Source organism: Ostrea edulis, chromosome 1, assembly GCF_947568905.1.
Source record: "Ostrea edulis chromosome 1, xbOstEdul1.1, whole genome shotgun sequence".
NCBI lineage: Eukaryota > Metazoa > Mollusca > Bivalvia > Ostreida > Ostreidae > Ostrea > Ostrea edulis.
Window position 1 is genome coordinate 91505631 of NC_079164.1, and position 14037 is coordinate 91519667.

The window sequence follows — 14037 nt, forward strand, 5'->3', positions numbered from 1 at the left end:
AGGGTTTTCAAACTGAAAGCGAGGATCCATCGATTTGGTATGACAACATGGTTCTGGGCAAGACCTCTCTCGGCCAAATGATGCAGAATATACGTAAACAAGCAGATCTTTCTAAAGTGTACAGTAATCACTGCATTAGGGCTACCTGCATAACTCTTCTGGATGAAAGTGGGTATGAAGGAGGCATATTATGACTGTCTCAAAACATAAATCGGAAATAAGTTTAAAACATTACGTCTCAAAAGCACGGGAGAAAAAGAAACACGAAATGTCTAGCACATTGGCAGAACAAGTAATCCCACAGACAGCACAAGCTCCAGAAGTGATCACATCACTGCTACAAGCTCTGATAATGTGAATTTAGAATATCTTGACTTTCTAGAAGTAGATAGTCAGGAATTAAACATTATGATGGTTTCTGTTCTTGAACAGAATTCAACCGTTGCACAGTCTAACATTCCTGAGCCTAGTACCGTCAATAACCAAATCACGTGCTTTTCGAAAGAAAATGCTTGTCCAAAATACAGTTTTAATAACTGTTCAGTCGTTATTAATGACTATGGTGGAAAAAACTAAAAGTTAAAAAGCCAATTATTACAAACACACCCTGAAATTTCAACCCCAGAATAAAATCAGCTTCTGTACTTTTTGTTCACGTGGAACCTTGTTGTTATATTTACATACGCAAGGTGAAGATAACGAACAGTTATCAATCTCATAACTCCTATAAGCAATACAAAATAGATAGTTGGGCAAACACGGACCCCTGGACACACCAGAGGTGGGATCAGGTGCCTAGGAGGAGTAAGCATCCCCGTTGACCGGTTACACCCGTCGTGAGCTCTATATCCTGATCAGGTAAACGGAGTTATCCGCAGTCAAAATCAGTGTGCCAAGAACGGCTTAACAATCGGTATGAAATACGTCAGACAGCATTTGACCCAATGCGTTAAAATTCATGAATAAACGTTAATTGATTTATTTATATCTTTCATACTTCTTTTACACTAGCGGATACTTTGATAAACGTACACAATCTACAAACCATGTGTTAGTTAAAACAGCCTTAAAAATTACGGTGTATTACAAAATATATAAACAATAAAATTTGAAAATTTCCAGCTCAAATCGTGTCCATACCACTTTGATATCATGTGTAATAAATGATAGATTATATCACTATTTCACATGTATGATGCAAATGTATTTGTATGTATTAGTATGCGTCAGGTCCTCAGGATTAGAAAATATTCATTTCATTGTAAGTATGACAGTTTGTTCTCTAACACCACATACCTATTTAGTTGGATCCGCCACCTTTCAGAATAACCTTTCATTGTGCAGTTATGGCCTTTACGGTGGAGCCCTTCTTATCAACATGATGTCAACACCAGCCGACTCCGACAATTTTCTTTGTGAATTTAAAGCAGGAAAGCATTCTTTTCGATGTTTTTATGTATTTATATGTTTCATCTTTAAAAGCAAAATCTACGCTATATAATGTAAAAGTTTGGCATTGTAACGCGAATATTACACGTTTATTCGCAAGAGTTACCCATTATAACGCGAGTTTAAGCATTTATTCTTAAAAATTTCGCGTTATAACGCCAACCTTTTTTTCAGCTACGAAAATAAGCTCAACGGGATTTAGTACAATGAGATACATGATGACATGAAACAAAGTAGGGATATCGGATTATATAAGAAACAGAAAATGATTTTCTCAACGTTTCATTTAAAATGACCCCCAGATGGGTAGCAAATTCAAGAGATCATACAAATTTACAAAACCCTGTTACTTTGTTATTTACGAAATATTCGCATAGTTTCCAAAATCTGTTCTTGCTTTGATTTTGTTCTCATGAAGACATAATTTAGTACGTTTAATTTTCAAGTTACAGTTAATTCTCGGTAAATCTAGTCCCCTATAATTCCAGTTCCATAGCTTTTAATGTTACAGCTGTAAGTAAGAAAGAATAATGTGGTTCCATCACCTACATAGCACATCTTATTGATTTGTCTTAATGACAAGAATTCCTCCTCAAGAAAACGTTTTCACAATCAAGAAGTGAGGAAAGTAAGTGAGCATTGAGTTGTGTCATCCATACCAATCTAAGAAAAAGCAACATACATGCATATATCGTTTATTATCTTCTCAGTGTATGAACTTTTTCCATTTTCTCTGGAGAAGTGTTGGTCTCTTGAAATTAACACCTTTAGCATCTGCAATCTTTTTCAGCAAATCTACTTTCATCTCATCGTCAGTGTCAGGAGACGGCAAACAATTGACAAAATCAGTGTCACATTCTTCTTTGATTCTTGTTACCTGAAGAACCGTTTCCTTGTCACAGTGGTGAACAAGTGAACTTAAAATTTCTTTGATCTCAAAACACTCCTTAAAAAGTGCTATATTTAGCAGTTCGTGTTTAAGTTCCAAAGTATTATAATCCTCAGACAGATACCCAGGAAACTTTGCAGCGCATTTTTCTAAACTGCTCTTTGTTAATCCTGAGTCAATCAAACCTGCCCAGTCCCGGATCGCTTGACCTTTTATGTGCACTCTTACATACAAAATGTAAACAAGAGAATAGAAAAGTTCCTTATTCTCCTCTCGCATTCTGTTAAACTTGTCCACTAGCGTTGTTACAGGAGACTTCGTGAAGTTGTCATTAGCGAACAGATCGTGGTGGTGAGTATACATAGAAAGTAAGAATGGATTCCCAATGCTTCCTTGGTTTAGAGACAGTTTTGTGAGCACGGAGGAGAATTCAATGCTTTTAAAGTAACAGCTTGGATCTCGGACACAGTGACCCTCTTTTTTCAATTCTTTCCAAATTAATAACAGTTCTGCTTCACGGAGTGCATCCATCTCAACCACTGATTTTTTGTTTTCAAAAATTTGTGGTCTACTGAATTTCATGACTTCATCATAGACATGCTGATGTATACCTAATACAACTTTAAGGTGTTCTTTGTATCTTTCTCTCTTGCTTTTCATAACATCTTCAAAACTGGTTACAGATTCGGATGAAAAAACACAACAGTTGAATGTTCCAAACAGATTGTCACAACAGAGCAACGTATCCTGAATTTCATTTCCCCTCAGGTCATCTTCGTTAACATACTCCTCAAACCAAACTGATCGCCATCCTTTGTCCTCGTACTTTTCCTGTATGTACCTCATTGCAGTTGTTTTACCACAACCAATGGCGCCTCTACAAATGATGACATCTGAGGTCTCCAACAGTGTCAGAGCTGACTTTATATTCTCTGTCACAACAATTCCATCTTCAACATTGCAATCTCTCTTCAAACGAACAACTGAAAAATTAAAATATGAATACATGGTATCATGCATATTCATTTTCATTGCATGTGGTTTCATACACTTGATTCATTTAGCAATACATTATTTCATAGCGATTTTTCAAACATGTGTAGGACTGTTTATGTGTCATATCAATATTTCAACACAACTTCTTACCATCAATTTTACTTTTAATGTCCTCGAATTTATCTTCATTTGGATTTGCAACTTTTGCTTCAGTGGGATTTTCTCCATATTTCTCTAACATTCTTCCATACACATCATTAAGCTGTTGATCATTACAGTGATTGTCACAATACACATTCCATATTGTGCGAATCCTCTCAAGGTCAGCTCCAGTAGAGAAATCGTCATCACGAGGCTTGTAACCCCAACCTGTTGTTGGGGGCTTAATGTTGCTACACAAATTCATCAGCAAGGCAAACACGACCTTCATGTCTAAATCATCATAATCCTCAGCATGTTTTACATTATTCAGACCATTTAACAAAGTTGTGTTAAAATGTTCCTTCAAGGATGCTGAATATATGATAAGTTGTTCCTTCAAGTCACACACTTCAAGTTCTTTTTTCAAAATATGGTGTACATATCTGAAGAGTTTATGTATCTTTGTTGTATTGCCTCTATGTGCTTCTACAAATATTAAATGACACATACATCATGAACTAAAAAACACCACAAACAACAAGAAAAGCATACATGTATCTCATTTCGAAAAATAAAATAAAACGAACAATAACTTAAATACGAAATTCTTAATACCACCTTCACACTCACGGATTTTTCTTACGAGTCCTTACGGATCTTCGACTCGTAGTCAATCGCAAACATTCGTAAATCACTCGTCGGAATCCGTTAATAACTCGTCACAATTCGCACACACTCATAAGGATCTGTGAAAGTAGGGGCAAATTTTTTGACATGTGAAAAAAAATTCACGATTGTTCATGGATTTCATTTTCCGTAAATAAAGCCGTATATAACTTGTAACAATCCGTAAGTACCGTAAACTGGTCGCAAGAAAACGTAAACAGCTCGTAAGAATCCGTAAAACACTCGTAAAAAGTTTTTTTTTTTTTTTACGAATCTTTGCGGTTAGTTTACGATATGTTACGGATAGTTTACGAGTTGTTTACGGATTATTACGAATGCCTAAGTGATATTTACGATTTCATTCGCGTCGGGTTACAATCGCTTTACGGATTGTTCAGAGTCATTACGAGCACTTTACATATAGACACGATTACTTTACGAGTACTACTTAAACTTTACGATTAAAGAAAGGTGTAAAAGACGCAAAATCTGACAGTTTCTTTCAGTTGTTATCAAGACATCAAAGAAGTTACACATCTTGCATACAATATACATACATGCTTTTACAAGTAATGTCAGTTGTCAAATGATGATACAAAGCCAACTGCGAACACTTTTGAGTTAAAAACGTAAACAATCGTAACTAACTCCTAACTATTCGTAACAGCACGTTATCAACACGTTAACAAGTCGTGATTTACATGTAAAAGCTAAGCTAAATCGTAAATTCCCATAATATACTCGTAAAAATCCCTAAAAAGTTCGTAAAATTTCGTAAATTGCTCATATTTATCCGTGTTCATTCGGAACAAATCGTAAATGTGTGCCGTAAATGCATCGCAAGAACTCGTAATAAACCGTAAATGGCCCGTAAATACTCTTAAAACGTTCTTAAACAGCTCTTTAAAGTGTCTAAATCGCAACAATCCATGTACTTTTACGGATTTGTGGAATACATAAGGATCCGTAAGAAAAATCCGTGAGTGTGAAGGTACCATTAAGTACAGTCTTTTTAATACCAATTTTTGTAACCATCCAATTGAAAATAAAATACTAAAATTGCTAAAACGCATCAAAGATGCGTATGGCCGAGTTGCAGTTTGGAAAATTATGCACACTTGCATTCACGAAGTAAAAACATGCACATATTTAATATAGTTTATAAGTATGAAGCTTTGAATGGCCGCAATAGGTATTTAGTGTGATAATGACCTTGACCTTTGGCTTTTGGATTTCAAAATCAACATGAATCTTGAATGTCATCAAGAATTGAAGTCTGATAAACATGCACCAGCAAGTACATGTACATGTATAAAAGTTAGAGGCAAGCTCAACTCTACAGTATATAGTGAAAAAGAGACCTTGACTTTGACTTTTTGACCTCAAAATAAATAGGAACATTCCTCTATTGCATGTGATCAAAATATGAAAGTCTGACAAAGACGCACCAAGTAGTATGAGAGTTAGAGACCGGACAAGCTCAAATCTATGGCATTTAGTGACAAAATTCCCTTGACCTTTGACCTCAAAATAAATAGAAACTTTCCTCTTTTGGATATGATCATGTTATGTAAGTTTCACAAAGATGCCCCTAGTACTATGAAAGTTAGAGACCGGACAAGCTCAAATCTATGGCATTTAGTGACAAAGTGACCTTGCCCTTTCACATTTTGACCTCAAAATAAATAGGAACTTTCCTCTTTTGGATGTGATCATGTTATATAAGTCTCACAAAGATGCACCAAAAAGTATAAAAGTTAGAGACCGGACAAGTTAATTGTGGACGCTGCCCGCCCACCCAACTGGACACCCATCCTTTGCCAATTTAAAAGCCGAGATTTGCTACGCAACTCGGCTAAAATACTAGTATATTTCAAGATGGATTAATGGTCACCTCTGTTAAAATATCATAAAATCTTTTTAATTTTGCATTTTATAGACAGTATGCATTTTAAAGCAATTTGTTACTATGCTAGTTCTATAATGATGAGATGGGGTAAATATAAACTCTGATGGACAGTCTGTAGAGAGTCCGTAAACACAGTGCATTTTCCTTCTTGATTTTCATCTCCCTGGTTATGTGAGGAGCGTGGTAAACTCACAAATGACAATATACATGTATCACTTTCCCCAAACCCATGGGTCTTACCTTGAGTTAAAACTCAAATTCTTAGCCTATCATACGATATGTAATTATCAAATCATGGTCCTTGAAGTGAAGCATGAACACTATTTTTGGATCCAATCATTCCCCTTTAAAACCCAAGATGTAAAATCTCAAGTTCGAAAAATTCACAAGCATAACTGCAAACTATGTCCTCAGAGATCTATTAAGTTACAATGGTGAATCATGGATGAATTTATAGCACTTCATCCAAGATTCTTCATCCCAATAGCTGAAACCTTAATGCAAATCATCTTAAAAATTGCTACCATCAAATAATTTCGATGTATTACGGTTACAGAGAAAAGTATCAAAAAGATATTTGGATTCGATCCATTTTCCTCCACTCTGAGGACAAGATGCTGAGTTTGAAACCAACATGTATAGTTACAAGTCATAATTTTAATTATGCCACCAACAAATCATAGACCAAATATAAATAAACAAAACAACTGATGTGTTTCCGCTTAGCCAACCAAACCTAAATTACACAACTTAGCCCTTTTAAACATTTTGTTCAATAGATTATTGAATAACAATTTAAGAGTACTGCAAACTGTACATCATATGCATGTCGGGTAACGTTAAAGTGGGTTATGGTCCACTAATCCAGCTGACATGTTAACTGATTATGTATTTCTCTGAGAGGGAGGTTGAAACAAAATGTGAGTTCAATATCTGTATCCATGATGAGAAAAGTCCAGAAACTATTTAACTTACTTTTAGCCCTAAAGTCTCAATATACCTGGCGAATTGCCAATAGGAAGCTAAAGTGACCAGGGTTAAAATGTAAATATGTTAAAAGAGTATTTCATAGAATTTAAATAGTTTCATTGTTATTGATATCTGTATTAATATAGGGAGGTGACCATTCTACATTGATCCAGTGTCTTTTTATGGGATTCGAAACTGTGACTGTAAGATGTATGAAAGTTTGACTTCTAGGCAAACAATTCTACTTTCACTTTAAACGGTAAGTTGAAAAGAGCATGCTGCATCTTAAATGGGTATATTTTCCTCATGTTTGTTGATTTTTTACTTCCAGGATGGCAGGTGCTTGAGTGTATCTCGACCCATTTCCAGGCTAGCAGCAGATGTCATGATGGACCTTTAAAATCTTTCACATGTGTACTTTCAAGAACCATATACATTATTTTTGAAAATTGGTTGCCATGGTAATAAAATCTGAAAATCAAAACAGAGGCTCCTGAAGGCGAATTTTCCTCCATTTCCTGGTAGTTTGAGACCTAAGTAGGTCACAGTGCAACAATCCAGCTGAAATGCATATGGAATCTGTATTTCTCTGAAAGGAAGCTTGAGATTAAATTTCAGGACAACATCTACATGTATGTGCATAACAAAAAAGTCCAGAAAACTGTTTTAAGAACTTTTGAGCCCTAAAATAGGTCAAGGTACGCCAATCCAGCTGAAATTCACTCTTACGCTTCTTGAGGGAGAAATTGTGACCAAATTTCAACATGGTACACGCATCCATTACTGGAAAAAATCTGGAAAACATGACTTCCGACGAACACATGGACAGACAGTGCCATAATATAATATGTTCCATCTAACGATAGGCGTATAAAAGTGAATCTTAATTCATGTTGGTTATTTACATGTGTATAATGTTAGATGTTATGTTGGTTATTTACATATGTATAATGTTAGATGTCATGTTGGTTATTTACATATGTATATGGTTAGATGTCATGTTGGTTATTTACATATGTATAATGTTAGATGTCATGTTGGTTATTTACATATGTATATGGTTAGATGTCATGTTGGTTATTTACATATGTATATGGTTAAATGTTATGTTGGTTATTTACATATGTATATGGTTAGATGTCATGTTGGTTATTTACATATGTATAATGTTAGATGTCATGTTGGTTATTTACATATGTATATGGTTAGATGTCATGTTGGTTATTTACATATGTATATGGTTAAATGTTATGTTGGTTATTTACATATGTATAATGTTAGATGTCATGTTGGTTATTTACGTATGTATATGGTTAGATGTTATGTTGGTTATTTACATATGTATAAGGTTAGATGTCATGTTGGTTATTTAAATATGTAGAAGGTTAGATGTTATGTTGGTTATATATATATGTATAAGGTTAGATGTCATGTTGGTTATTTACATATGTATAAGGTAAGATGTTATGTTGGTTATTACATATGTATAAGGTTAGATGTTATGTTGGTTATTTACATATGTATAAGGTTAGATGTCATGTTGGTTATCTACATATGTATAAGGTTAGATGTCATGTTGGTTATTTACATATGTATAAGGTTAAATGTCATGTTGGTTATTTACATATGTATAAGGTTAGCTGTTATGTTGGTTATTTACATATGTATAAGGTTAGATGTCAAACTAGTAGATGCACAACTTCACTTATTTAATATATACACAAACTTTAAATCAAATTTGTGTTTGCTGTGTTTATGATCCCATAAGGACAGTTCTAGTTTCAATATTACTGATACACACATTGAAATTAACATTGATACACACTCTTGAGAGGTCACTAACACATTGAAGCTGATTGTCAAGGAGCACCTGCAGAGGAGCACTTCCACTCAGTTAAAGAATTAATGTCAACATGTACTTTGGATAAAATCTAACATACCAATGTAAATGGTGTTGCCTTACCTTGGTCAGTTGTACTAACAATCATTGGAGCTGCAACTTCAGGATCTGAAATATATATCAAACTTCAAATGTACTTCAATAAACCTGGTTATCATAAACTGAGAATATTGACTTGATTTCCTTGCAAAATTGTTCTGTGGTACAATATTATAATGATTCACTGAAGTCTGCATAGGAGATTGAAAACATAAGTAGTACACAGATTTTGTTTTTACTTTAGTCCGTTTTCGCTTTATTGTCCCCAGGCCTAGTGCTATTTATCTTATTTGTGAAATGGTGTGAAGAACTATAATTTTAAAAAATCCTTTGAGATTCATGTTGTTTTTGCTTTTATTAGTTTTTCAAGCATATATTAATTGTTTTTGCCATGTTGTAAGTTACTGAATAGATAAAAAAAGCTTTCATATGCATTTTATGTAACACACTTAAAGACTCACCAACAATATGGCTCTCTTCACTTTGACAACACAATATCCTTGTATCTGAAATAGCAGTCACAGAATTACTCTATTTTCACTCAACATCACGCCAGATAGCTTTCAGTATGCTGGAATGATGTACCTCCTATTCTCTCTGTTATAAAACTTTGCATCCTCTCTGGTAATTTGTTGCGGCGGTATAGGAGTAGTATGCCCAGGACGACAATCACTAGTAGAATTATAACCACCAATGTACCAACTACAGCCACTCCAGCTGTACCCCCTCCTCCGTCGCTGCTGGGTCCAGTTACGGACATTGCTGATGCCTCCTGTGGTGTTGTGGGTGACCCCGTAGTTACACTGTAAGATTTGTAAATATCAATTCTGTTCTACTGAATATTTCTGTACATTACTTTTTACATTAAGCCATTTAAGGTCAGTTATATAAACATGTACGTATGCAATTTACAAGGAGAGTCAGATGAAAACATAACATCCACCAAAATTATTCATAAACAAGAGGCCCATGGGCCACATCGCTCCTGAGTCACCTTAGCCTATATCTGAAGACTTTCCAAATATATTTGCATGTAAAACCTTAGTCCCTATTATGGCCCCAACCTACCCCCGGAGGCCATGATTTTTGTAAACTTGAATCTTCACCATGTCAGAAAGCTTTTATGTAAATGTTAACTTCTTTGGCCCAATGGTTCTTGAAAAGAAGATTTTTAAAGATTTTCCCTATATTTGTATGTAAAACTTTGATTCCCCCTTTTAGCCCCATCCTACCCCAGGGGGCCATGGTTTGAACAAATTTGAATCTGCATTATGTCAGAAAGCTTTCATGTAAATCTCAGCTTTTCAGGCTCAGTGGTTCTTGAGAAGAAGATTTTAAAAGATTTTTGCTATATATTTGTATGTAAAACTTTGATCCCCCTTGTGGCCCCATCCAACCCCTGGGGCCCATGATTTGAAGAAACTTGAATCTGCATTATGTCAGGAAGCTTTCATGTAAATTTCAGCTCTTCTGGCCCAGTGGTTCTTGAGAAGATTTTTAAATGACCCCACCCTTTTTTGCATTTTTGTGATTATCTCCCCTTTGAAAGGGGCATGACCCTTCATTTGAAGAAGATTGAAAGCCCTTCACCAAAGGATGCTTTTGGCCAAGTTTGGTTGAAATTGGCCCTGTGGTTCTGGAGAAGAAGTCGAAAATGTAAAAGCTTAAGGTTTACAGACAGATGATGGACAACAGGCGATCAGAAAAGCTCACTTGAGCTTTCAGCTCAGGTGAGCTAAAACTAATTCAACACACAAAGAATAGTATATGTAGAGAAAGAAACTACATATATAATTAATGGATGCCTATTACATGATATGAAAACACATGCACAAACAAGAAATGTTTGTAAAACATATATGCCCCCGTGGTGCAAAATTAAATAGGATTGCACACATGCAGTTGATAGCAGTGCCAAGCAATTCAAGATATTGAGTAGACAATATCTTCCTATGTACAGAGTGGCTTGACCCCTTGGCCTTTGACCTTAAAATCAAAAGGGGTAATTCACTTCTTAGGATGTACCACTGTACCAAGTTTGGTGTCAATCAAGCAAATGAATCTTAAAATATATAGGAAACAATATAATATTACTATGTTCAGTTTGACCCTTGGCCTTTCACCATGTAAAACTTATACGGTACTAATTTTGATGCACCAGATGAGCATTTCGACAAATAATGTCTCTTCAGTGATGCTCAACCGAAATGTTTGAAATCCGAAATAACTATGAAGTTTTAGAGCTAAATATAGCCAAAAACAGCGTGCCAAAAAAGTGGAGTCAAATTCGTCCAAGGATAAGAGCTATGCATGAGAGAGATAATCCTTAATTTTGAAATGAATTTCTAAATTTTATAACAGGAATTTTAAAAATATATATCCGTATTTTCAAGCTAGTAACGAAGTACTTAGCTACTGGGCTGTAGAGACCCTCGGGGACTAACAGTCCACCAGCAGAGGCCTCGACCCAGGGGTCATAATGTAAAACTTATACGGTACCAATTTTGATGCACCAGATGCGCATTTCGACAAATAATGTCTCTTCAGTGATGCTCAACCGAAATGTTTGAAATCCGAAATAACTATGAAGTTTTAGAGCTAAATATAGCCAAAAACAGCGTGCCAAAAAAGTGGAGCCAAATTCGTCCAAGGATAAGAGCTATGCATGAGGGAGATAATCCTTAATTTTGAAATGAATTTCTAAATTTTATAACAGCAACCATGTAAACCTCAAATTATAAGGGCATCTACTCCTTAGAATGTACCAGTGTACCAAGAAATAAATTTCATTAACACACTTCACAAAAAGTATGCTAGCTGGCATGAAGCATTCTGTTCAAGCCCTCATGTATTTTTAAAAATGACATTTTTTTTTAAAGATTACAATTTACTTTCATTTCTTTCGGAATATTCCCAGTCGTTAAAGTAGTTGTACTATCTTCATCAAGATTCATATAAACATCGTTTACATTCATGACGAGAATGCTATCATTTCAATTGCTAAAGATATCGAAAATAGAAAAATTGGAAATGTAAATATATGAAGATGTACTATCTTATCTTGATCATTACATAGAAGATATCCAAGTTCACAGACAATAGAAGCACTTTTGCAAATTTAGAATCCAAAACTATATCTATAAAAAGCATGATGTTACTGAACAGATGTATTAAGAAAACCCACATACACAAACAAGAGTCGGCAGGAAACGGAGTCGACGGACAAGCAGAAGACATACAATGCAGACTACATGAAATATTTTAACATCATGAAGTTATCAAGCATGGAGGAAAGTACCATATAGTTTTTTTTATGTGTTTTCCATAAACAAAAGATTTTCACACACAGAACCTGAGAACACTTTTGGAGATTGAACGACAACATAGGAGAAAGTCCGAGTGAAATTACAAAATGCTCTCCTTGAGCCTTAAGAATCATCAAATTTTCTTATTGGTGATAAAATTGTTAACTTTAGCAATGAGCTGTAAATATAAATAAAAGAAATAAACTTGAATGTGCAATACATGGCATTTACTTAAAAACACAAGTGGATTATATTAAATTTGTATAAATTCATTCCCAGGAGAATTCCCAGAGTGATCAGGAAAATAGATATATCAGGTACCAGTATGAATGGTTTCATATTCATTGCCTTTCACTACCATCATAACTTGTAGCGGCTACATTAATCAGGTGGAAACCATGTTATTTTTTATGACTGTTCCTCTTTCAAAATAGGAAATTAAGCTATTACAACTTACCCATAAAAGTTCTCAAAACAAACTGGGTCTGAAAAATATACAGTATATACAAAAACATTATCACAGAACCTTACTTTCATCTTCGTAAGCCAATGATTTTCAGTCCATTCTGTTCCCTAAGGTTTGTGACAGAGTGGACTGAAAACCCTTGATGGTATCCTCTTAGTACGTTAAAGTGTATCAGTACAAGACTTTAAGCCATCCCCACTCTGCTAGTCCTCAATATCTATCTTAGTATCTCTCCATCTAGTCCCTTTCATGTCTGTCCGAGCTCGTATCTCCTAAACCTTTTATCAGACATTGATGTATTTGACTTTTGGATCAAGATCTCTCAAGGTCATTTTTGGAAAGGACTCAAAGTCATTTTGGAAAGGACAAGGTCACTTAGAACATAAAAAGTTCCTTATTTCAACAGTTTTTTATTTAAAGTTCCTTATTTCAACACATTTTGAACATGTATAGATCATATGTCACATAAATGAAAGAAAGCAGAGGTGAGCAAGCTCACATACCCCACGCTCCAACATTGCTTGACAATGCCTCAAATAATAAATGATAATGTAAAACTTATACGGTACCAATTTCGATGCACCAGATGCGCATTTCGACAAATAATGTCTCTTCAGTGGTGCTCAACCGAAATGTTTGAAATGCGAAATACCAATAAACTTGCTAGAGCTATTATAGGGAAAAACAGAGTGCCAAAAAAGTGGAATCAAATTCATCTAAGGATAAGAGCTACATGTATGCATGAGGGAGATAATCCTTAATTTTGAAATGATTTCTAACTTTTATCAAAGCAATTAAATATACATCCGTATTTTCAAGCTAATAACGAAGTACTTAGCTACTGGGCTGTAGAGACCCTCGGGAACTAACAGTCCACAAGCAGAGGCCTCGACCCAGGTGTCATAATGTAAAACTTATACGGTACCAATTTTGATGCACCAGATGAACATTTCGACAAATAATGTCTCTTCAGTGATGCTCAACCGAAATGTTTGAAATTGGAAATAACAATAAACTTGCTAGAGCTATTATAGGAAAACATAGTGCCAAAAAAGTGGAGTCAAATTCATCTAAGGATAAGAGCTATGCATGAGGGAGATAATCCTTAATTTTGAAATGAATTTCAAAATTTTATCACAGTAATTAAATACACATCCGTATTTTCAAGTTAGTAACGAAGTACTTAGCTACTGGGCTGTAGAAACCCTCGGGGACTAACAGTCCACCAGCAGAGGTCTCAACCCAGGGTTCATCATGTTATACAATACTGCAAGAATAGGACAGACGGGCTCAAAATTCTAAGTTCAA

General features: G+C 35.0%; 1 protein-coding gene across 1 annotated transcript in view; it reads right to left on the bottom strand.

Annotated features, from left to right (window-relative positions):
• Positions 1-2128: 2128 nt before the first annotated feature.
• LOC125660635 (uncharacterized) overlaps positions 2129-14037 on the bottom strand; it is a 36906-nt gene continuing 24997 nt past the window's right edge. The window contains exons 4-9 of the mRNA XM_048892367.2: positions 12721-12748; positions 9544-9761; positions 9420-9464; positions 8983-9027; positions 3485-3961; positions 2129-3321 (exon numbers count right to left, since the gene is read on the bottom strand). Of these exons, the coding sequence (XP_048748324.2) occupies positions 2156-3321; positions 3485-3961; positions 8983-9027; positions 9420-9464; positions 9544-9761; positions 12721-12748 (1979 nt within the window). The 3' untranslated portion in view covers positions 2129-2155. The remainder of the gene's footprint in view (positions 3322-3484; positions 3962-8982; positions 9028-9419; positions 9465-9543; positions 9762-12720; positions 12749-14037) is intronic.